Source organism: Oncorhynchus keta, chromosome 34 (genome assembly GCF_023373465.1).
Source record: "Oncorhynchus keta strain PuntledgeMale-10-30-2019 chromosome 34, Oket_V2, whole genome shotgun sequence".
Classification (NCBI taxonomy): Eukaryota; Metazoa; Chordata; class Actinopteri; order Salmoniformes; family Salmonidae; genus Oncorhynchus; species Oncorhynchus keta.
The window spans coordinates 73,321,348-73,345,892 of record NC_068454.1 but is presented as its reverse complement, the minus strand read 5'-3'; the positions used below and the strand labels follow the sequence as shown (position 1 = coordinate 73,345,892).

At 50.2% G+C, this 24,545-nt stretch overlaps 1 protein-coding gene across 6 annotated transcripts in view; it reads right to left on the bottom strand.

The window, feature by feature from the left end:
* The window catches only part of cadm4 (cell adhesion molecule 4), a 229,897-nt gene that overhangs the window by 46,452 nt on the left and 158,900 nt on the right, over positions 1-24,545 (bottom strand). For 4 of the 6 annotated variants that reach the window (XM_052494709.1, XM_052494707.1, XM_052494711.1 and 1 more), the window contains exon 1: positions 7,806-8,919. The exons of the other annotated variants lie outside the window; for them this stretch is intronic. In XM_052494709.1, the coding sequence (XP_052350669.1) occupies positions 7,806-7,887 (82 nt within the window). In that variant the 5' untranslated portion in view covers positions 7,888-8,919. Of the gene's footprint in view, positions 1-7,805; positions 8,920-24,545 lie in introns of those variants that run through there. 6 annotated transcript variants of the gene reach the window in all.

Sequence of the window (24,545 nt, the reverse complement as noted above, 5' to 3'; positions counted from 1 at the left end):
AACCATATAGAAAGTGTGTGTGTGTGTAAGCGAGAGGGAGGGGGAGTAACCATATAGAAAGTGTGTGTGTGTGTAAGCGAGAGGGAGGGGGAGTAACCATATAGAAAGTGTGTGTGTGTGTAAGCGAGAGGGAGGGGGAGTAACCATATAGAAAGCCAGACTCATGATTAGATCTTCAATCTTAACCTTTATCTACCTATCTATCTATTTACTCCACATTTAATTCCATCCATTGAATCCCTTTATGCAACACAATGTATGTTCATCAGATGAGGAGGTTTAATAAAACATTGATAATGTGGGGATTGAACTGAATGAACTCTGGAGAGAGAGAGAGGGAAAGGGAGAGAGACAGAGAGAGAGAGCGACAGAGAGGGAAAGGGAGACAGATAGAGACAGAGAGAGTGTGTAAGAGAGAGACAGACAGACAGAGATATAGACAGAGAGACAGACAGAGAGTGTTGAGAGAGAGAGAGAGAGAGAGAGAGAGAGAGAGAGAGAGAGAGAGAGAGAGAGAGAGAGAGAAAGACATAAAGAGGACATCCCAAAAACTCCTGAACAATTATCACTAATTGGAGTCATTATTATTCGCCATTCTCTACATCAATATTGTGATTCATATCACGGGCATCAGCATTCACCACCTCCATCCCAATTATTTAGGCTACTTAATGACTGGTATTACTCATCACCCTGGCAACCGGCAACTTGGCCACCATTGTTTTAATGGCATTAATTGTACTAGCAGCACCATACATCAAGCAGAAGCCCAGCCTGGGAAGTCATTGTGAGTTATTCATATCAAAACCCATCGAACAGCACATACAAATCCAGGCAGAAAGGAGTGGTGGGATGTTTGAGGCCGAGGCTAGAAAATAGGACTAATTAGAGTCCATTACTTCCACTTCCTTCGCCAGCTGTCACCTCTTCAATGGAGATGAGGCCTCGCTACCCGCCGATGCTGCTGGTGTAGAGACAGACAGACCAGGCAGGCCTGCGCTGTGCATGACACATCCACCACCACGCACCTGGCTGCCAAGCCAACGGGACCAGGCCAGGGTGGCGGGAGACAGGGACAGAACAGTCAAACCAGGAAATGAATGGAGGAGCAGAGAGCGGGTCCGGTATAGTAACACCACAGCTGGGAAAGAGATATGAGATGACGCAGGTCCCCTCAGCATGGCCCCATGGTGGCCTTGCCACTTTAACTGCAGTTTTTATAGTCCCTCCACTGTAGACCAGGGGCTTGTGAATACCAATATGCAGGGCTAGACTTCTACACAGTAGTATGACTACAGAAGAGAAAGGACCCACCGTGGCAGAAGTATTAATCCTGACCCCATTAAAATCAGAGTCGTCATAATAAAATACCCCACATGCATGGAATTAGATTGAGAGAGAATGTAAGGCGATCGATACCGAAGCGGTGTACTGACAGTATGAAAAACAGATCAATAAAACAATATACTATTGTCAGTTCCCCTTTTGGCCAAGTGGGGGCAGTGTTTTATCGCAGTGAAAGGTTCTGATCAGAGCTCCCCTCCAATCTCTCCACGGCCCTGAAAACGTGGATTTATTTACGCCAGCTACACAGCACTCAGACAGCCAATCATTTCAAAATGCATAAACAAATAAATAAATAATACATATAGGTATAAATAAACAAGGCCGTATCCAGGGCGTCCTAAATGGTTCCCAAGGTGGAGTTATAAGGAGGGTTAGAGGAGGGGGGAGTTGGGAGCACAGCCAGGTGTATGAAGACAGAGGGGTCTCAGTAAATCCTAGAATGGCTCAGCATGTAGCTTACTGTAGGATTAGTGGACTGAGTTATCGCCATGGAGACTTCAAGACACACACACACACACACACACACACACACACACACACACACACACACACACACACACACACACACACACACACACACACACACACACACCCTGCAGGTCAATAACAAGACAGGAGAGACAGGCTAGCAGGCAGCCAGAGGGAGTCTAGATAGGCTATAGAACAAGTCAATGAAAGTCACTTAGAAACATGTGTGTGTGTCTGTGTCTGTAGAAACATGTGTGTTGATTGAGGTTCTATGGAGATAGGCCTTAACACATGCGCACACACACACACACACACACACACACACACACACACACACACACACACACACACACACACACACACACACACACACACACACACACACACACACACACACACACACACACACACACACACACACACACACACACACACACACACACACAGTAGCAGCCAACTCTTCTTTCACTCTCCCACCACTGACTGGAACATATTCATTCCACACTACACTATCCCTATGTTGTGTCTGTGTGTGTGGTTAGCTGCATACGCAAATTCATTTTTCTGTGTTTAAGGTTGTCAGAGAGTGTTTGCTTCAGGTAAACCAGTGAGTTTTGCAGGGTGTGCTGCCTCTACATCAGTGAAAAAGCTGACAGAATACAATTATTTTCCCTTCTCTCCTCGCTCTTCTCTCTCTGGTCTAAAATTATCACTCATCTCTCCCAGGATTCTAACACTGCCAACCAAATCCACAAAAAAGCCTCAACGATAAATAATACATAATCCTTTACAATCTCTCTCTCTCTCTCTCTCTCTCTCTCTCTCTCTCTCTCTCTCTCTCTCTCTCTCTCTCTCTCTCTCTCTCTCTCTCTCTCTCTCTCTCTCTCTCTCTCTCTCTCTCTCTCTCTCTCTCTCTCTCTCTCTCTCTGTCTCTGTCTCTCTCTCTCTCTCTCTCTCTCTCTCTCTGTCTCTCTTGCTCTCTCTCGCTCTCTCTCTCTCCCTCCTCCAAGTCCATAATCAAAAGTGGTATAAACAATATTTCATTTTTTTGGAGCTCATAATTTCTCCCGCTTCCTTTTCACCTACTCCCTCTTTCCCTCACCTTCTCCCTGTACTACTCCCCCATGCCCCTTCTATACCTTCATCTCTCATTACCTCCATCTTTCCCTCACCTTCTCCCTGTACTACTCCCACATCCCCCTTCTATACCTTCATCTCTCATTCCCTCCCTCTTTCCCTGACCTTCTCCCTGTACTACTCCCCCATGCCCCTTCTATACCTTCATCTCTCATTACCTCCATCTTTCCCTCACCTTCTCCCTGTACTACTCCCCCATTCCCCTTCTATACCTTCATCTCTCATTACCTCCCTCTTTCCCTGACCTTCTCCCTGTACTACTCCCCCATGCCCCTTCTATACCTTCATCTCTCATTACCTCCATCTTTCCCTCACCTTCTCCCTGTACTACTCCCCCATGCCCCTTCTATACCTTCATCTCTCATTACCTCCCTCTTTCCCTCACCTTCTCCCTGTACTACTCCCCCATGCCCCTTCTATACCTTCATCTCTCATTCCTCCTCTCTTCTTCTCTGTGCATATTCACTCTCTTTTACTTGCGTCCCTAATATATATATAATATATAATAATATATGCCATTTAGCAGACTCTTTTATCCAAAGCGACTTACAGTCATGTGTGCATACATTCTACGTATGGGTGGTCCCGGGGATCGAACCCACTACCCTGGCGTTACAAGCGCCATGCTCTACCAACTGAGCTACAGAAGGACCATCTATCCATGTCTCTCTTCTTTCATCTAGCGATACTTTCCTTCCATTCTGCAAGACGTCCGCTCTTTGTCTGCCTCTCTCTCTCTGACTCTCCATCACTAAATGTGATTTGTTCTGCAGCTCAAGTCTGCAGTATAATCATCCTGTTTTGTTCAGGACCGGGAGAAAAGGAGAGAGAGGGAGAGGGATTGGGAGAGGGATTGAGAGAGAGGACATGAGGACAAACATGAAATTGGAAGAAAGATGGAATAAATGTCAGATTTTCCTCTCTCATCGCAGGCCTTTTCTCTCTCTCTCTACGCCCCTCTGAGTTAATAGCAGAATAACCATACAATTATCTGTACTCCCTTCTGTATATTTCTCTCTCTCTTTCTCACACATTTACTCTTCCTCATTACACCCCTCTCTTCTCACTGCTCCTCTCTTCTCTACCTCATCTCACATCCCTGTTCATCCTTCCCATCCTTCTCACTGCTTCTCTCTTCTCAACCTCATCTCACATCCCTGTTCATCCTTCTCACAGCTTCACTCTTCTCTACCTCATCTCACATCCCTGTTCATCCTTCCCATCCTTCTCACTGCTCCTCTCTTCTCTACCTCATCTCACATCCCTGTTCATCCTTCCCATCCTTCTCACTGCTGTTCATCCTTCCCATCCTTCTCAACCTCATCTCACATCCCTGTTCATCCTTCCCATCCTTCTCACAGCTTCTCTCTTCTCAACCTCATCTCACATCCCTGTCCATCCTTCCCATCCTTCTCCTTCCCATCCTTCTCACTGCTCCTCTCTTCTCTACCTCATCTCACATCCCTGTTCATCCTTCCCATCATTCTCACAGCTTCTCTCTTCTCTACCTCATCTCACATCCCTGTTCATCCTTCCCATCATCCTTCTCACTGCTCCTCTCTTCTCTACCTCATCTCACATCCCTGTTCATCCTTCCCATCCTTCTCACAGATTCTCTACCTCATCTCACATCCCTGTTCATCCTTCCCATCCTTCTCACTGCTCCTCTCTTCTCTACCTCATCTCACATCCCTGTTCATCCTTCCCATCCTTCTCACATCTATGTTTTGACCTTCATGTTCTTTATGACCTTCAACATATTTCCATGACCCCATTCACTCTCTCCCTACCACTCTGCTCATCTCATCTCGCTATCCCTCTCTAAATACCTCACACTTTCTAGCTCTCTCTATCCACTCACCCCACTCTCCTCTCACTATATTACCCCCATGTCCGTCTCTTCCAATCCCTTCTCTCTTTACCGCTCTCTGTTTTCCACCAGTGTGTATGCTGTCCTTTTAAACAGCTAAAGCTGGTTAGCCATGGTGTTTATGACGAGCCGTCACAGTCCAACACTGCTCTGGCAACGACTGCCATGCACAACAAGGGCAGCTTAAGGAAAATGTACAGGCCCATTACACGTTGATACCACGCTGGAGATTCACAGCAGCCAAGAGGAGAGAGTCTTAACCCCCCCCCCCCCACATCAATCCCTCTACCTGGCCAGTCTCCCTCCTCCTGCTCACTGCTCACCCAAAACTGCTTCATTGGCAGGAATTATATAACCCAGCTTCCTTTCCAAGGCTAAAAACGAATTCTCTCTCCCTTTCCATCCCTCTTCCTTATTCTCTCGCTCTTCTACTGTCACCCATTCCCTCCCTCCCACCATCCCATGCCACCAAATGTCCCTGTGTAGATCCAATATGAAAATTCTGCAATCCAGATTTTGATTGGCTTGGAGGAAGTGGACGCGTTGCAGCCATGGTTATTTACAGAACATCTCTGCATATTAATACGCTGCTTGAGCCCAAATAGAATGATGACAGGATATATTCATGGTATCAATGGTGCTACCAGTGATCCTAATCATAGATCAAAGACAGTGGAAACACTAGCTGTCCTGCCCACAGTGGTTCCTGGTCTCTCTCCTGCCCACAGTGGTTCCTGGTCTCTCTCCTGCCCACAGTGGTTCCTGGTCTCTCTCCTGCCCACAGTGGTTCCTGGTCTCTCTGCTGCCCACAGTGGTTCCTGGTCTCTCTCCTGCCCACAGTGGTTCCTGGTCTCTCTCCTGCCCACAGTGGTTCCTGGTCTCTCTCCTGCCCACAGTGGTTCCTGGTCTCTCTGCTGCCCTCCCTCCCGCCTCATCCCTTGCCTCTTTTAACTGTAATCCTCCATCCTGGTTTGTGTTTCTCCATTTCTCCAGTCCTACAGCCTGGGTGTAATCCTCCATCCTGGTTTGTGTTTCTCCATTTCTCCAGTCCTACAGCCTGGGTGTAATCCTCCATCCTGGTTTGTGTTTCTCCATTGCTCCAGTCCTACAGCCTGGGTGTAATCCTCCATCCTGGTTTGTGTTTCTCCATTGCTCCAGTCCTACAGCCTGGGTGTAATCCTCCATCCCAGTTTGTGTTTCTCCATTTCTCCAGTCCTACAGCCTGGGTGTAATCCTCCATCCTGGTTTGTGTTTCTCCATTTCTCCAGTCCTACAGCCTGGGTGTAATCCTCCATCCCAGTTTGTGTTTCTCCATTTCTCCCTGGGTGTAATCATCCATCCCAGTTTGTGTTTCTTTTCTCAGTCCTACAGTTTAATCCTCCATCCCAGTTTGTGTTTCTCCATTTCTCCAGTCCTACAGCCTGGGTGTAATCCTCCATCCCAGTTTGTGTTTCTCCATTTCTCCAGTCCTACAGCCTGGGTGTAATCCTCCATCCCAGTTTGTGTTTCTCCATTTCTCCAGTCCTACAGCCTGGGTGTAATCCTCCATCCCAGTTTGTGTTTCTCCATTTCTCCAGTCCTACAGCCTGGGTGTAATCCTCCATCCTGGTTTGTGTTTCTCCATTTCTCCAGTCCTACAGCCTGGGTGTAATCCTCCATCCTGGTTTGTGTTTCTCCATTTCTCCAGTCCTACAGCCTGGGTGTAATCCTCCATCCTGGTTTGTGTTTCTCCATTTCTCCAGTCCTACAGCCTGGGTGTAATCCTCCATCCTGGTTTGTGTTTCTCCATTTCTCCAGTCCTACAGCCTGGGTGTAATCCTCCATCCTGGTTTGTGTTTCTCCATTTCTCCAGTCCTACAGCCTGGGTGTAATCCTCCATCCTGGTTTGTTTTTCTCCATTTCTCCAGTCCTACAGCCTGGGTGTAATCCTCCATCCTGGTTTGTGTTTCTCCATTTCTCCAGTCCTACAGCCTGGGTGTAATCCTCCATCCTGGTTTGTGTTTCTCCATTTCTCCAGTCCTACAGCCTGGGTGTAATCATCCATCCCAGTTTGTGTTTCTCCATTTCTCCAGTCCTACAGCCTGGGTGTAATCCTCCATCCTGGTTTGTTTTTCTCCATTTCTCCAGTCCTACAGCCTGGGTGTAATCCTCCATCCCAGTTTGTGGTCCTACAGCCTGGGTGTAATCCTCCATCCTGGTTTGTGTTTCTCCATTTCTCCAGTCCTACAGCCTGGGTGTAATCCTCCATCCTGGTTTGTGTTTCTCCATTTCTCCAGTCCTACAGCCTGGGTGTAATCCTCCATCCTTTGGTTTGTCCTACAGCCTGGGTTTCTCCATTTCTCCAGTCCTACAGCCTGGGTGTAATCCTCCATCCCAGTTTGTGTTTCCCCATTTCTCCAGTCCTACAGCCTGGGTGTAATCCTCCATCCCAGTTTGTGTTTCTCCATTTCTCCAGTCCTACAGCCTGGGTGTAATCCTCCATTCCAGTTTGTGTTTCCCCATTTCTCCAGTCCTACAGCCTGGGTGTAATCCTCCATTCCAGTTTGTGTTTCCCCATTTCTCCAGTCCTACAGCCTGGGTGTAATCCCATCCTCTCTATAGCACTCTGCTCATACATAATGCTAATTGTAAATTCACACCTAAATCAGAGATTTGAGAGTTCAGTCACACTCTGCTTTTCTCTCAGTCCACTCTATATTTCTGTCCCTAAGTGTCTTGTCTTCAATTTCCCTCACTCTATAGCTTTTCTCCACTTTCATGACATTTATTAAATCTCCCGATCTTCCCATTATCACGTGTTGGCCACAACTATCCCACTGAGAGGTGAAAGAAAGATAGATCATCTAGCTTGATGTAGTGAGGGGAGTCAGTGTGTGTACAGATATAGGGATCTTACATTTGAGCCAGTTTGCTACAGCAGGAAAATCTTACAGCAACAGGAAATGTAAAATGTGCATTGCACATGCAAGTGTGTGTGACTTACGCGCAAGGCAGAGCAGGAGCAGGGCACGCAGGGAGAGGGAGAGGGGGGTGGGGAGGAGGAGAGATCTCGGGCCAGGCCTCATTGTGTATTGAGCCTCAGTAGCTGTCTGATCAATGCTTCCTCTGTGACACAGGAACACAGCCGTCGTAACACCAGCAGAGCAGAGCACAGCAGTGCAGAGCAGAGCAGAGCACAACTAGGGCTGCAGTGACACACAACAAAGCCGGGGTTTTACCAGTACACAACACACACGATTCTTCAGAGCTGCAGTCTTTTGATAAAACACCATCTATCTAACATCACCACAGCGTCGATCTGGAATGTCTTACAACGTTGCTACTAACTATCAGCACACAATTAGCCAAATGACTGTCTGCCAACCGAGCTGCTCTGCTGTGTAGGACTACATAACTAAACATCAAATCAATGGAGCAAAGCAATGATACAAACCAACAGGCTAGAACCACTCAAATGGAAAACCACAGACCAGAATCCCAACACCAAACAAACCAATATATTTACTCTACATCAGCCAGACAGACACATCGGAGTAAACCATCTGAAACAGGTCATTATACTGTTCCTGTACCCATATCTCTCAACTCGGGGCTCCATCCCCACACATGATACTTTTGACAACACAAACATGTCATCAGCTAAATTGTCTCCCACAGTTCGATATCACACATCACCAACTGTGATGGTAACTGCTTTACAAATGACTACAGTCTCCCTGTGTGATATAAACACCCTACAGGATCACACGTATAGCATTACTCTATAGGCTACATCTCTCTCTCTATTCGTCCCACTGTAGAGATGTAACGTGTATGTATGTCCTCTCTCTGTATGTTTATACAGGACCACAATGTCTCTCTCTGCTGCACACGGCTGCTTCCAGTCACTATGTTCAGTCCCTGTGTTGAGTCACGTGTTCACCGCCCGCTCCGTCAGTGAGCTCAGTTCAGCTGCTGCGGTCCGTGTGGAGTTGGTTGTTGGTTCTGATTGGCGGCTCCTAATGCAGCATCGGCGAGGGCCCGGCCCGGAGAGCGTATAACTTACTGAGGGTAACCGGACTGCAGCACACACCTCGCTGAACACTGTCTGATTGAGGAGAACAGTGGTGTCATCCCCAGATTGCTACAAAGTCCTCTGCCTTCTGTCTGCAATTAGCCAGTCAATGCTACCACTACCGCACTGTGGGCCCTGGCACTGTCAATACTACCACTACCCACCGTGTGCCCTGGCACTGTCAATACTACCACTACCCACCGTGTGCCCTGGCACTGTCAATACTACCACTACCGCACTGTGGGCCCTGGCACTGTCAATACTACCACTACCCACCGTGTGCCCTGGCACTGTCAATACTACCACTACCCACCGTGTGCCCTGGCACTGTCAATACTACCACTACCGCACTGTGGGCCCTGGCACTGTCAATACTACCACTACCCACCGTGTGCCCTGGCACTGTCAATACTACCACTACCCACCGTGTGCCCTGGCACTGTCAATACTACCACTACCCACTGTGGGCCCTGGCACTGTCAATACTACCACTACCGCACTGTGGGCCCTGGCACTGTCAATACTACCACTACCGCACTGTGGGCCCTGGCACTGTCAATACTACCACTACCGCACTGTGGGCCCTGGCACTGTCAATACTACCACTACCCACCGTGGGCCCTGGCACTGTCAATACTACCACTACCGCACTGTGGGCCCTGGCACTGTCAATACTACCACTACCCACCGTGGGCCCTGGCACTGTCAATACTACCACTACCGCACTGTGGGCCCTGGCACTGTCAATACTACCACTACCGCACTGTGGGCCCTGGCACTGTCAATACTACCACTACCGCACTGTGGGCCCTGGCACTGTCAATACTACCACTACCCACCGTGTGCCCTGGCACTGTCAATACTACCACTACCCACCGTGTGCCCTGGCACTGTCAATACTACCACTACCGCACTGTGGGCCCTGGCACTGTCAATGCTACCACTACCCACCGTGTGCCCTGGCACTGTCAATACTACCACTACCCACCGTGTGCCCTGGCACTGTCAATACTACCACTACCCACCGTGTGCCCTGGCACTGTCAATACTACCACTACCCACCGTGTGCCCTGGCACTGTCAATGCTACCACTACCCACCGTGTGCCCTGGCACTGTCAATACTACCACTACCCACCGTGGGCCCTGGCACTGTCAATGCTACCACTACCCACCGTGTGCCCTGGCACTGTCAATACTACCACTACCGCACTGTGGGCCCTGGCACTGTCAATACTACCACTACCGCACTGTGGGCCCTGGCACTGTCAATACTACCACTACCCACCGTGGGCCCTGGCACTGTCAATACTACCACTACCCACCGTGTGCCCTGGCACTGTCAATACTACCACTACCCACCGTGTGCCCTGGCACTGTCAATACTACCACTACCCACCGTGTGCCCTGGCACTGTCAATACTACCACTACCCACCGTGTGCCCTGGCACTGTCAATGCTACCACTACCCACCGTGTGCCCTGGCACTGTCAATACTACCACTACCGCACTGTGGGCCCTGGCACTGTCAATACTACCACTACCCACCGTGGGCCCTGGCACTGTCAATACTACCACTACCCACCGTGTGCCCTGGCACTGTCAATACTACCACTACCGCACTGTGGGCCCTGGCACTGTCAATACTACCACTACCGCACTGTGGGCCCTGGCACTGTCAATACTACCACTACCCACCGTGGGCCCTGGCACTGTCAATACTACCACTACCCACCGTGTGCCCTGGCACTGTCAATACTACCACTACCGCACTGTGGGCCCTGGCACTGTCAATACTACCACTACCCACCGTGTGCCCTGGCACTGTCAATGCTACCACTACCCACCGTGTGCCCTGGCACTGTCAATACTACCACTACCCACCGTGTGCCCTGGCACTGTCAATACTACCACTACCCACTGTGGGCCCTGGCACTGTCAATACTACCACTACCGCACTGTGGGCCCTGGCACTGTCAATACTACCACTACCCACCGTGTGCCCTGGCACTGTCAATACTACCACTACCGCACTGTGGGCCCTGGCACTGTCAATACTACCACTACCGCACTGTGGGCCCTGGCACTGTCAATACTACCACTACCGCACTGTGGGCCCTGGCACTGTCAATACTACCACTACCGCACTGTGGGCCCTGGCACTGTCAATACTACCACTACCCACCGTGTGCCCTGGCACTGTCAATACTACCACTACCCACCGTGTGCCCTGGCACTGTCAATACTACCACTACCCACCGTGTGCCCTGGCACTGTCAATACTACCACTACCCACTGTGGGCCCTGGCACTGTCAATACTACCACTACCCACCGTGTGCCCTGGCACTGTCAATACTACCACTACCGCACTGTGGGCCCTGGCACTGTCAATACTACCACTACCGCACTGTGGGCCCTGGCACTGTCAATACTACCACTACCAACTGTGGGCCCTGGCACTGTCAATACTACCACTACCCACCGTGTGCCCTGGCACTGTCAATACTACCACTACCGCACTGTGGGCCCTGGCACTGTCAATACTACCACTACCGCACTGTGGGCCCTGGCACTGTCAATGCTACCACTACCGCACTGTGGGCCCTGGCACTGTCAATGCTACCATGACCCACCGTGTGCCCTGGCACAGTCAATGCTACCACTACCGCACTGTGGGCCCTGGCACTGTCAATGCTACCACAACCCACCGTGTGCCCTGGCACTGTCAATGCTACCACGACCCACCGTGTGCCCTGGCACTGTCAATACTACCACTACCCACCGTGGGCCCTGGCACTGTCAATACTACCACTACCCACCGTGTGCCCTGGCACTGTCAATACTACCACTACCCACCGTGGGCCCTGGCACTGTCAATACTACCACTACCCACCGTGTGCCCTGGCACTGTCAATACTACCACTACCCACCGTGGGCCCTGGCACTGTCAATACTACCACTACCCACCGTGTGCCCTGGCACTGTCAATGGCACTGAAGTAGCATGGAACCTCCAAGTCCCTAACAGCAACCACACCAGAACCTGACAGCAAGGAAATTGCTCTGTGCTCTCTGTCGTTGTAGCTCGGAAAGGATATTGTCCCTCTGATCCAAACAAAGTCTATTGTGTTTTCTCTTCTTGTCTCATCCCCCTCTCTCGTTGTGGTTGTTGTGTTATCTTGTCATCCCCTCTCTCTCTATCCTCAGTCAGGTCAATATTGTGGGACAGTGCTTTAGTTTCTGGTTGTTTCCTCTTCCTCCTCCTCTTCCGCTCTGTCGTTCAGTACATGTTCAGTATATGTTCAGTATATCCCAGAGTAGTGTCAGCTGTCTATCTGTCCGCCTGTGTCTGGTTTATATAACCCCTGTTCTCCTCCCACAGCCTGCCTGCATCCACTCTCTATCAGTGTGTGTTAGTCCGCGGATGCATATTTAGCATTTTAGTTATTTTGTGAAGGTTTGGGGTGTGGATACGACAATGACTGTCTTTCAGGTCAGAGAACAGTGGCTGTGTGTGTTACCGCCCAGCAGTCCATTCAGACAGGGTGTATAGCTGGGTCTGTTTAGGATGTTAGTGGCAAGGCCGTCTTCCCCTACAATCCCTCAGTTGAAACCCAGAGACAGAGAGACAGAGTGGCAGGGAGACAGGGAGCCAGGGAGACAGGGAGGCAGAGAGACAGGGAGACAGAGATACAGGGAGACAGGGAGACAGAGATACAGGGAGACAGGGAGACAGAGATACAGGGAGGCAGAGAGACAGGGAGGCAGGGAGGCAGGGAGACAGAGATACAGGGAGACAGGGAGACAGAGATACAGGGAGGCAGAGAGACAGGGAGGCAGGGAGGCAGGGAGACAGAGATACAGGGAGACAGGGAGACAGAGATACAGGGAGGCAGAGAGACAGGGAGGCAGGGAGGCAGGGAGGCAGGGAGACAGGGAGGCAGAGAGACAGGGAGACAGAGATACAGGGAGACAGGGAGACAGAGATACAGGGAGGCAGAGAGACAGGGAGGCAGGGAGACAGGGAGGCAGAGAGACAGGGAGACAGAGATACAGGGAGACAGGGAGACAGAGATACAGGGAGACAGGGAGACAGAGATACAGGGAGGCAGAGAGACAGGGAGGCAGGGAGACAGAGATACAGGGAGACAGGGAGACAGAGATACAGGGAGGCAGAGAGACAGGGAGGCAGGGAGGCAGGGAGGCAGGGAGACAGAGTGACAGAGAGACAGGGAGACAGAGAGACAGGGAGACAGGGAGACAGAGATACAGGGATGCAGAGAGACAGGGAGGCAGGGAGACAGAGTGACAGAGAGACAGGGAGACAGAGAGACAAGGAGACAGGGAGACAGAGTGACAGAGAAACAGGGAGGCAGGGAGACAGGGAGACAGAGAGACAGAGTGGCAGGGAGACAGGGAGGCAGGGAGGCAGGGAGACAGGGAGGCAGAGAGACAGGGAGACAGGGAGACAGAGATACAGGGAGACAGAGATACAGGGAGGCAGAGAGACAGGGAGGCAGGGAGACAGAGTGACAGAGAGACAGGGAGACAGAGAGACAGGGAGACAGAGATACAGGGATGCAGAGAGACAGGGAGGCAGGGAGACAGAGTGACAGAGAGACAGGGAGACAGAGAGACAAGGAGACAGGGAGACAGAGTGACAGAGAAACAGGGAGGCAGGGAGACAGGGAGACAGAGAGACAGAGTGGCAGGGAGACAGGGAGGCAGGGAGGCAGGGAGACAGGGAGGCAGAGAGACAGGGAGACAGGGAGACAGAGATACAGGGAGACAGAGATACAGGGAGGCAGAGAGACAGGGAGGCAGGGAGGCAGGGAGACAGAGTGACAGAGAGACAGGGAGACAGAGAGACAGGGAGACAGGGAGACAGAGATACAGGGATGCAGAGAGACAGGGAGGCAGGGAGACAGAGTGACAGAGAGACAGGGAGACAAGGAGACAGGGAGACAGAGTGACAGAGAAACAGGGAGGCAGAGAGACAGGGAGGCAGGGAGACAGAGAGATAAGGAGACAGGGAGACAGAGAGATAAGGAGACAGGGAGACAGAGAGGCAGAGAGACAGGGAGGCAGGGAGACAGAGTGACAGAGAGACAGGGAGACAGAGAGACAAGGAGACAGGGAGACAGAGTGACAGAGAAACAGGGAGGCAGAGAGACAGGGAGGCAGGGAGACAGAGAGATAAGGAGACAGGGAGACAGAGAGGCAGAGAGACAGGGAGGCAGGGAGACAGAGAGACAGAGAGATACAAACCTCATAGAGGTCCTCTATGTCCAATGGCCTGTTTTATAGTCGCTGTATTAAGACAGTCCATAATGTCTGCATGTGTGTATGTCTGTATGCGTGTTCTTAGAACAGTGTGTGTGTGTGTGTGTGTGTGTCTGTATGCGTGTTCTTAGAACAGTGTGTGTGTGTCTGTATGCGTGTTCTTAGAACAGTGTGTGTGTGTGTGTGTGTGTGTGTGTGTGTGTGTGTCTGTATGCGTGTTCTTAGAACAGTGTGTGTGTGTGTGTGTCTGTATGCATGTTATTAGAACAGTGTGTGTGTGTGTCTGTATGCGTGTTATTATAACAGTGTGTGTGTGTGTGTGTGTCTGTATGCGTGTTATTATAACAGTGTGTGTGTGTGTGTGTCTGTATGCGTGTTATTATAACAGTGTGTGTGTGTGTGTGTGTGTGTGTCTGTATGCGTGTTATTAGAACAGTGTATGTGTGTGTGTGTGTGTGTGTTTGGTACCATGTTCGTGTTTTCATGCCATTGTGAGCATGTGACCGTGGCTCCTGTTGATGTCAGTAAGTGCTTGATGAGACTGTAAATACACTGTTTCTCCCAGTCTTTAACACAGTAATGAGACATACATGTATGCACCTCTAAGAAATCACAGGGTTTGCACACAGTAGGCTAGTCATTTTCTACTCCATCTCTCATAACACAAATGTATATTTTGCTCTACCCGGCATTCAGGGGTTAACCTTTCCTGCAGTGGGCTAAGTCAGGGTCAGAGTGTTTCTTGGTAGTCTTAAACAAATCTACTTTCAAACCAAAATATACACCTCACACACATGGTTATAGGCTTAAAAGAAGAACAGATCTGTACCATGTCAGATATAGAGTTCAAATGTATTACATTTTGAGTTTGCATCCCAATATTACACTTTATTTACATCACAGAAGACTGAAATAAAACCAAACCGTTTGACATAGAAACACTGAATTGTTCAGTGTCAAAAAACAAAGTTTTTTCATTATGAAATGTTGACAACTATGAATAACATTCCACCCATGAGGCTACTAGGTCATTTGACTGCAGGGAAGTGAGACATGCCTTGCTTATGGGCACAACAGCATATGGTACCTTGGCTTGCAAGGTGACATTTTCCTTGGCGACATCTCCACCTCTCTAACCACTAGGATACTACTGACCACCCCTAGGCCAGGTCGAGCATGCAGTTACTCACCATAACCAAGTCCAAAACACCCCACTGCAAAACCACTGGGGAGGAAAACATTCCACAGTGTTATGCTGTGTTGTACTAACTAAATGTGAGTCGGCTACTGCCCCCACCAGTACCTCACTGCTCCAGTCCCTGAACAGTTCAGATGAACCTCCCTCTGTCACAAACCATATTCATATTCCACACAACATTAATGTATTCAATTAGACATGCTCTCGCATTATGATACAGTTATCTCTGTGTGTGTGCGTGCGTGTGTGTGTGTGTGTGTGTGTGTGTGTGTGTGTGTGTGTGTGTGTGTGTGTGTGTGTGTGTGTGTGTGTGTGTGTGTGTGTGTGTGTGTGTGTGTGTGTGTGTGTGTGTGTGTGTGTGCATCTACCAGCGTGTTTTGTCGCAGTGTGCGGAAAGCCAATGCTGTCCCCATCCCTCTCCCTCAGTTCCTCGTCCAAATCAAATGTGTTATGGGCTTCATTGGCAACACAATGGAATAAGTGTTGCCAAAGCACTTAAGGGGCTTAAGTCAGCGGTGTGATGAAAATATTAAGTACTCCAACATCCTTCCACGGTTCCCCGGCTGCTTAAGCATGGCGGTGAGGTCACCTCCAGCATTTAATACCATAGATATTAAAAGAGTAAGTGCTCTTACAACCATGGATACACTACCTGTACTGAGGCAGGCAGTGCCCATGGCGGAGTGAGCAGCATGGGGGGTTGTGGGATATCTCTGAATAAGCAGTTGGGTCTGGGTCTGGCTGAGTGTCTGATGCACCAGATCCTATCAGTTTATCTGAGATAACATTTCTCTTCTGTGTGTGTGTGTGTGTGTGTGTGTGTGTGTGTGTGTGTGTGTGTGTGTGTGTGTGTGTGTGTGTATGTGATACAGTAACTCTGTAGGAGGAAGGAGGTGTAGTGTGGGGGCTGTGCTTTGGCAAAGTGGGTGGTGTAATATCCTGTCTGTTATATCCTGCCTGTTTGGCCCTGTCCGGGGGTATCATCAGATGGGGCCACAGTGTCTCCTGACCCCTCCCGTCTCAGCCTCCAGTATTTATGCTGCAGTAGTTTATGTGTCGGGGGGCTAGGGTCAGTTTGTTATATCTGGAGTACATCTCCTGTCTTATCCGGTGTCCTGTGTGAATTTAAGTATGCTCTCTCTAATTCTCTCTTTCTCTCATTCATTCTCTCTCTCTGAGGACCTGAGCCCTAGGACCATACCTCAGGACTACCTGGCATGATGACTCCTTGCTGTCCCCAGTCCACCTGGCTGTACTGCTGCTCCAGTTACAACTGTTCTGCCTGCGGCTATGGAATCCTGACCTGTTCACCGGACGTGCTACCTATCCCAGACCTGCTGTTTTCAACTCTCTAGAGACAGCAGGAGTGGTAGAGATACTCTTAATGATCGGCTAACTGTCTCTTTGTATGTGTGTGAGAGTGAGGGGGAACTGTCTCTTTGTATGTGTGTGAGAGAGAGAACTGTCTCTTTGTATGTGTGTGAGAGTGAGAACTGTCTCTTTGTATGTGTGTGAGAGTGAGAACTGTCTCTTTGTATGTGTGTGAGAGTGAGAACTGTCTGTATGTGTGTGAGAGTGAGAACTGTCTCTTTGTATGTGTGTGAGAGTGAGAACTGTCTATTTGTATGTGTGTGAGAGTGAGAACTGTCTGTATGTGTGTGAGAGTGAGAACTGTCTCTTTGTATGTGTGTGAGAGTGAGAACTGTCTGTATGTGTGTGAGAGTGAGAACTGTCTCTTTGTATGTGTGTGAGAGTGAGGGGGAACTGTCTCTTTGTATGTGTGTGAGAGTGAGAACTGTCTCTTTGTATGTGTGTGAGAGTGAGAACTGTCTGTATGTGTGTGAGAGTGAGAACTGTCTCTTTGTACGTGTGTGAGAGAGAACTGTCTCTTTGTATGTGTGTGAGAGTGAGGGGGAGAACTGTCTCTTTGTATGTGTGTGAGAGTGAGGGGGAACTGTCTCTTTGTATGTGTGTGAGAGTGAGAACTGTCTCTTTGTATGTGTGTGAGAGTGAGAACTGTCTCTTTGTATGTGTGTGAGAGTGAGAACTGTCTCTTTGTATGTGTGTGAGAGTGAGGGGGAACTGTCTCTTTGTATGTGTGTGAGAGAGAGAACTGTCTCTTTGTATGTGTGTGAGAGTGAGAACTGTCTCTTTTTATGTGTGTGAGAGTGAGGGGGAACTGTCTCTTTGTATGTGTGTGAGAGTGAGAACTGTTTCTTTGTATGTGTGTGAGAGTGAGAACTGTCTCTTTGTATGTGTGTGAGAGTGAGGGGGAGAACTGTCTCTTTGTATGTGTGTGAGAGTGAGGGGGAACTGTCTCTTGTATGTGTGTGAGAACTGTCTCTTTGTATGTGTGTGAGAGTGAGAACTGTCTGTATGTGTGTGAGAGTGAGAACTGTCTCTTTGTATGTGTGAGAGAGTGAGAACTGTCTGTATGTGTGTGAGAGTGAGAACTGTCTCTTGTATGTGTGTGAGAGTGAGGGGGAACTGTCTCTTTTTATGTGTGTGAGAGTGAGGGGGAACTGTCTCTTTTTATGTGTGTGAGAGTGAGGGGGAACTGTCTCTTTGTATGTGTGTGAGAGAGAGAACTGTCTCTTTGTATGTGTGTGAGAGTGAGAACTGTCTCTTGTATGTGTGTGAGAACTGTCTCTTTGTATGTGTGTGAGAGTGAGAACTGTCTCTTGTATGTGTGTGAGAGTGAGAACAGTCTCTTTGTATGTGTGTGAGAGTGAGAACTGTCTCTTGTATGTGTGTGAGAGTGAGAACTGTCTCTTGTATGTGTGTGAGAGTGAGAACTGTCTCTTTGTATGTGTGTGAGAGTGAGAACTGTCTCTTGTATGTGTGTGAGAGTGAGAACTGTCTCTTTGTATGTGTGTGAGAGTGAGAACTGTCTCTTTGTATGTGTGTGAGAGTGAGAACAGTCTCTTTGTATGTGTGTGAGAGTGAGAACTGTCTCTTGTATGTGTGTGAGAGTGAGAACTGTCTCTTTGTATGTGTGTGAGAGTGAGAACTGTCTCTTGTATGTGTGTGAGAGTGAGAACTGTGTCTTGTATGTGTGTGAGAGAGAGAACTGTCTCTTGTATATGTGTGAGAGTGAGAACTGTCTCTTTGTATGTGTGAGAGAGAGAGAGAGAGAGAGAGAGAGAGAGAGAGAGAGAGAGAGAGAGAGAGAGAGAGAGAGAGAGAGAGAGAGAGAGGGGAAGCTGTCTCTGTGTGTTTGCGAGAGCGAGCGAGAGAGCGAGTGCAAGTGTATGTGTGTGTATGACGTGCGTGTGTGAGCATGCACATACACGAGTGTGTGTCCAACACGTGTGTGTGTGTCCAACACGTTCTCTGTCACCTGCCCTCATTAGAAAAGTCAGCAACACAGTGTATGGATACTACTAAACCCTGCATTTAACAGCCACTACTCAGCCTGTACACCACAACACATCGATCCTAGTCTACATGGCAATTGAAGAAGATCTGCTGCAGTCAAAGCAGCAGGTTTAATCCAGAGCTCCAACAACTCCTCTAGTGTGAGGTGTTATCTGTCCACACAGAGAAACCTGTGGTGAGGCTGCCTGGTTATCCCTGTTCTACCTACCATCCTGAGGTGAGCTAAGCTTCTCCACCGTCTGAGCTGGGCAGACAGGCCAGTGTGCTGTGTGTGTCAGGGCCAATGCTTATGTTGCCAACTGAGGAGTGCCTTTGTGTTGCTGAGTGCTACATGGTGTGTGACGTAGCTAGTAGGAGTCGAGGGTGGGTTCATTGTGGTGTGTGACGTAGCTGGTAGGGGGTCGAGGGTGGGTTCATTGTGGTGTGTGACGTAGCTGGTAGGGGGTCGAGGGTGGGTTCATTGTGGTGTGTGACGTAGCTGGTAGGAGTCGAGGGTGGGTTCATTGTGGTGTGTGACGTAGCTGGTAGGAGTCGAGGGTGGGTTCATTGTGGTGTGTGACGTAGCTGGTAGGAGTCGAGGGTGGGTTCATTGTGGTGTGTGACGTAGCTGGTAGGAGTCGAGGGTGGGTTCATTGTGGTGTGTGATGTAGCTGGTAGGAGTCGAGGGTGGGTTCATTGTGGTGTGTGATGTAGCTGGTAGGAGTCGAGGGTGGGTTCATTGTGGTGTGTGATGTAGCTGGTAGGAGTCGAGGTTGGGTTCATTGTGGTGTGTGATGTAGGAGTCGAGGGTGGGTTCATTGTGGTGTGTGATGTAGCTGGTAGGAGTCGAGGTTGGGTTCATTGTGGTGTGTGACGTAGCTGGTAAGGGTTGAGGTTGGGTTCATTGTGGTGTGTGATGTAGCTGGTAGGAGTCGAGGGTGGGTTCATTGTGGTGTGTGATGTAGCTGGTAGGAGTCGAGGGTGGGTTCATTGTGGTGTGTGATGTAGCTGGTAGGAGTCGAGGGTGGGTTCATTGTGGTGTGTGATGTAGCTGGTAGGAGTCGAGGGTGGGTTCATTGTGGTGTGTGATGTAGGAGTCGAGGGTGGGTTCATTGTGGTGTGTGATGTAGGAGTCGAGGGTGGGTTCATTGTGGTGTGTGATGTAGCTAGTAGGAGTCGAGGGTGGGTTCATTGTGGTGTGTGATGTAGCTGGTAGGAGTCGAGGGTGGGTCCATTGTGGTGTGTGATGTAGCTGGTAGGAGTTGAGGGTGGGTTCATTGTGGTGTGTGATGTAGCTGGTAGGAGTCGAGGGTGGGTTCATTGTGGTGTGTGATGTAGCTGGTAGGAGTCGAGGTTGGGTTCATTGTGGTGTGTGATGTAGGAGTCGAGGGTGGGTTCATTGTGGTGTGTGATGTAGCTAGTAGGAGTCGAGGGTGGGTGCATTGTGGTGTGTGATGTAGCTGGTATGAGTCGAGGGTGGGTTCATTGTGGTGTGTGATGTAGCTGGTAGCAGTCGAGGGTGGGTTCATTGTGGTGTGTGATGTAGCTGGTAGGAGTCGAGGGTGGGTTCATTGTGGTGTGTGATGTAGCTGGTAGGAGTCGAGGGTGGGTCCATTGTGGTGTGTGATGTAGCTGGTAGGAGTCGAGGGTGGGTTCATTGTGGTGTGTGACGTAGCTGGTAGGAGTCGAGGGTGGGTTCATTGTGGTGTGTGACGTAGCTGGTAGGAGTCGAGGGTGGGTTCATTGTGGTGTGTGATGTAGCTGGTAGGAGTCGAGGGTGGGTTCATTGTGGTGTGTGATGTAGGAGTCGAGGGTGGGTTCATTGTGGTGTGTGATGTAGCTGGAAGGAGTCGAGGGTGGGTTCATTGTGGTGTGTGATGTAGCTGGTAGGAGTCGAGGGTGGGTTCATTGTGGTGTGTGATGTAGCTGGTAGGAGTCGAGGGTGGGTTCATTGTGGTGTGTGATGTATTTGGTAGGAGTCCAGGGTGGGTTCATTGTGGTGTGTGATGTAGGAGTCGAGGGTGGGTTCATTGTGGTGTGTGATGTAGGAGTCGAGGGTGGGTTCATTGTGGTGTGTGATGTAGCTAGTAGGAGTCGAGGGTGGGTTCATTGTGGTGTGTGATGTAGCTGGTAGGAGTCGAGGGTGGGTTCATTGTGGTGTGTGATGTAGCTGGTAGGAGTCGAGGGTGGGTTCATTGTGGTGTGTGATGTAGCTGGTAGGAGTCGAGGGTGGGTTCATTGTGGTGTGTGATGTAGCTGGTAGGAGTCGAGGTTGGGTTCATTGTGGTGTGTGATGTAGGAGTCGAGGGTGGGTTCATTGTGGTGTGTGATGTAGCTAGTAGGAGTCGAGGGTGGGTTCATTGTGGTGTGTGATGTAGCTGGTAGGAGTCGAGGGTGGGTTCATTGTGGTGTGTGATGTAGCTGGTAGGAGTCGAGGCTGGGTTCATTGTGGTGTGTGATGTAGCTGGTAGGAGTCGAGGGTGGATTCATTGTGGTGTGTGATGTAGCTGGTAGGAGTTGAGGGTGGGTCCATTGTGGTGTGTGATGTAGCTGGTAGGAGTCGAGGGTGGGTTCATTGTGGTGTGTGATGTAGCTGGTAGGAGTCGAGGGTGGGTTCATTGTGGTGTGTGATGTAGCTGGTAGGAGTCGAGGTTGGGTTCATTGTGGTGTGTGATGTAGGAGTCGAGGGTGGGTTCATTGTGGTGTGTGATGTAGCTAGTAGGAGTCGAGGGTGGTTCATTGTGGTGTGTGATGTAGCTGGTAGGAGTCGAGGGTGGGTTCATTGTGGTGTGTGATGTAGCTGGTAGGAGTCGAGGTTGGGTTCATTGTGGTGTGTGATGTAGGAGTCGAGGTGGGTTCATTGTGGAGTGTGATGTAGCTAGTAGGAGTCGAGGGTGGGTTCATTGTGGTGTATGATGTAGCTGGTAGGAGTCGAGGGTGGGTTCATTGTGGTGTGTGATGTAGCTGGTAGGAGTCGAGGTTGGGTTCATTGTGGTGTGTGATGTAGGAGTCGAGGGTGGGTTCATTGTGGTGTGTGATGTAGCTGGTAGGAGTCGAGGTTGGGTTCATTGTGGTGTGTGACGTAGCTGGTAAGGGTTGAGGTTGGGTTCATTGTGGTGTGTGATGTAGCTGGTAGGAGTCGAGGTTGGGTTCATTGTGGTGTGTGATGTAGCTGGTAGGAGTCGAGGGTGGGTTCATTGTGGTGTGTGATGTAGCTGGTAGGAGTCGAGGGTGGGTTCATTGTGGTGTGTGATGTAGCTGGTAGGAGTCGAGGGTGGGTTCATTGTGGTGTGTGATGTAGGAGTCGAGGGTGGGTTCATTGTGGTGTGTGATGTAGCTGGAAGGAGTCGAGGGTGGGTTCATTGTGGTGTGTGATGTAGCTGGTAGGAGTCGAGGGTGGGTTCATTGTGGTGTGTGATGTAGCTGGTAGGAGTCGAGGGTGGGTTCATTGTGGTGTGTGATGTAGCTGGTAGGAGTCGAGGGTGGGTTCATTGTGGTGTGTGATGTAGGAGTCGAGGGTGGGTTCATTGTGGTGTGTGATGTAGGAGTCGAGGGTGGGTTCATTGTGGTGTGTGATGTAGCTAGTAGGAGTCGAGGGTGGGTTCATTGTGGTGTGTGATGTAGCTGGTAGGAGTCGAGGGTGGGTCCATTGTGGTGTGTGATGTAGCTGGTAGGAGTCGAGGGTGGGTTCATTGTGGTGTGTGATGTAGCTGGTAGGAGTCGAGGGTGGGTTCATTGTGGTGTGTGATGTAGCTGGTAGGAGTCGAGGTTGGGTTCATTGTGGTGTGTGATGTAGGAGTCGAGGGTGGGTTCATTGTGGTGTGTGATGTAGCTAGTAGGAGTCGAGGGTGGGTTCATTGTGGTGTGTGATGTAGCTGGTAGGAGTCGAGGGTGGGTTCATTGTGGTGTGTGATGTAGCTGGTAGGAGTCGAGGGTGGGTTCATTGTGGTGTGTGATGTAGCTGGTAGGACTCGAGGGTGGATTCATTGTGGTGTGTGATGTAGCTGGTAGGAGTTGAGGGTGGGTCCATTGTGGTGTGTGATGTAGCTGGTAGGAGTCGAGGGTGGGTTCATTGTGGTGTGTGATGTAGCTGGTAGGAGTCGAGGGTGGGTTCATTGTGGTGTGTGATGTAGCTGGTAGGAGTCGAGGTTGGGTTCATTGTGGTGTGTGATGTAGGAGTCGAGGGTGGGTTCATTGTGGTGTGTGATGTAGCTAGTAGGAGTCGAGGGTGGGTTCATTGTGGTGTGTGATGTAGCTGGTAGGAGTCGAGGGTGGGTTCATTGTGGTGTGTGATGTAGCTGGTAGGAGTCGAGGTTGGGTTCATTGTGGTGTGTGATGTAGGAGTCGAGGGTGGGTTCATTGTGGTGTGTGATGTAGCTAGCAGGAGTCGAGGGTGGGTTCATTGTGGTGTGTGATGTAGCTGGTAGGAGTCGAGGGTGGGTTCATTGTGGTGTGTGATGTAGCTGGTAGGAGTCGAGGTTGGGTTCATTGTGGTGTGTGATGTAGGAGTCGAGGGTGGGTTCATTGTGGTGTGTGATGTAGCTGGTAGGAGTCGAGGTTGGGTTCATTGTGGTGTGTGACGTAGCTGGTAAGGGTTGAGGTTGGGTTCATTGTGGTGTGTGATGTAGCTGGTAGGAGTCGAGGTTGGGTTCATTGTGGTGTGTGATGTAGCTGGTAGGAGTCGAGGGTGGGTTCATTGTGGTGTGTGATGTAGCTGGTAGGAGTCGAGGGTGGGTCCATTGTGGTGTGTGATGTAGGAGTCGAGGGTGGGTTCATTGTGGTGTGTGATGTAGCTGGTAGGAGTCGAGGTTGGGTTCATTGTGGTGTGTGATGTAGCTGGTAGGAGTCGAGGGGGTTCATTGTGGTGTGTGATGTAGCTGGTAGGAGTCGAGGGTGGGTCCATTGTGGTGTGTGATGTAGGAGTCGAGGGTGGGTTCATTGTGGTGTGTGATGTAGCTGGTAGGAGTCGAGGTTGGGTTCATTGTGGTGTGTGATGTAGCTGGTAGGAGTCGAGGGTGGGTTCATTGTGGTGTGTGATGTAGCTGGTAGGAGTCGAGGGTGGGTCCATTGTGGTGTGTGATGTAGGAGTCGAGGTGGGTTCATTGTGGTGTGTGATGTAGCTGGTAGGAGTCGAGGTTGGGTTCATTGTGGTGTGTGATGTAGCTGGTAGGAGTCGAGGGTGGGTTCATTGTGGTGTGTGATGTAGCTGGTAGGAGTCGAGGGTGGGTCCATTGTGGTGTGTGATGTAGCTGGTAGGAGTCGAGGGTGGGTTCATTGTGGTGTGTGATGTAGCTGGTAGGAGTCGAGGGTGGGTTCATTGTGGTGTGTGATGTAGCTGGTAGGAGTCGAGGGTGGGTCCATTGTGGTGTGTGATGTAGGAGTCGAGGGTGGGTTCATTGTGGTGTGTGATGTAGCTGGTAGGAGTCGAGGGTGGGTCCATTGTGGTGTGTGATGTAGGAGTCGAGGTTGGGTTCATTGTGGTGTGTGATGTAGCTGGTAGGAGTCGAGGTTGGGTTCATTGTGGTGTGTGATGTAGCTGGTAGGAGTCGAGGGTGGGTTCATTGTGGTGTGTGATGTAGCTGGTAGGAGTCGAGGGTGGGTCCATTGTGGTGTGTGATGTAGCTGGTAGGAGTCGAGGTGGGTTCATTGTGGTGTGTGATGTAGCTGGTAGGAGTCGAGGGTGGGTTCATTGTGGTGTGTGATGTCGCTGGTAGGAGTCGAGGGTGGGTTCATTGTGGTGTGTGATGTAGCTGGTAGGAGTCGAGGTTGGGTTCATTGTGGTGTGTGATGTAGCTGGTAGGAGTCGAGGGTGGGTTCATTGTGGTGTGTGATG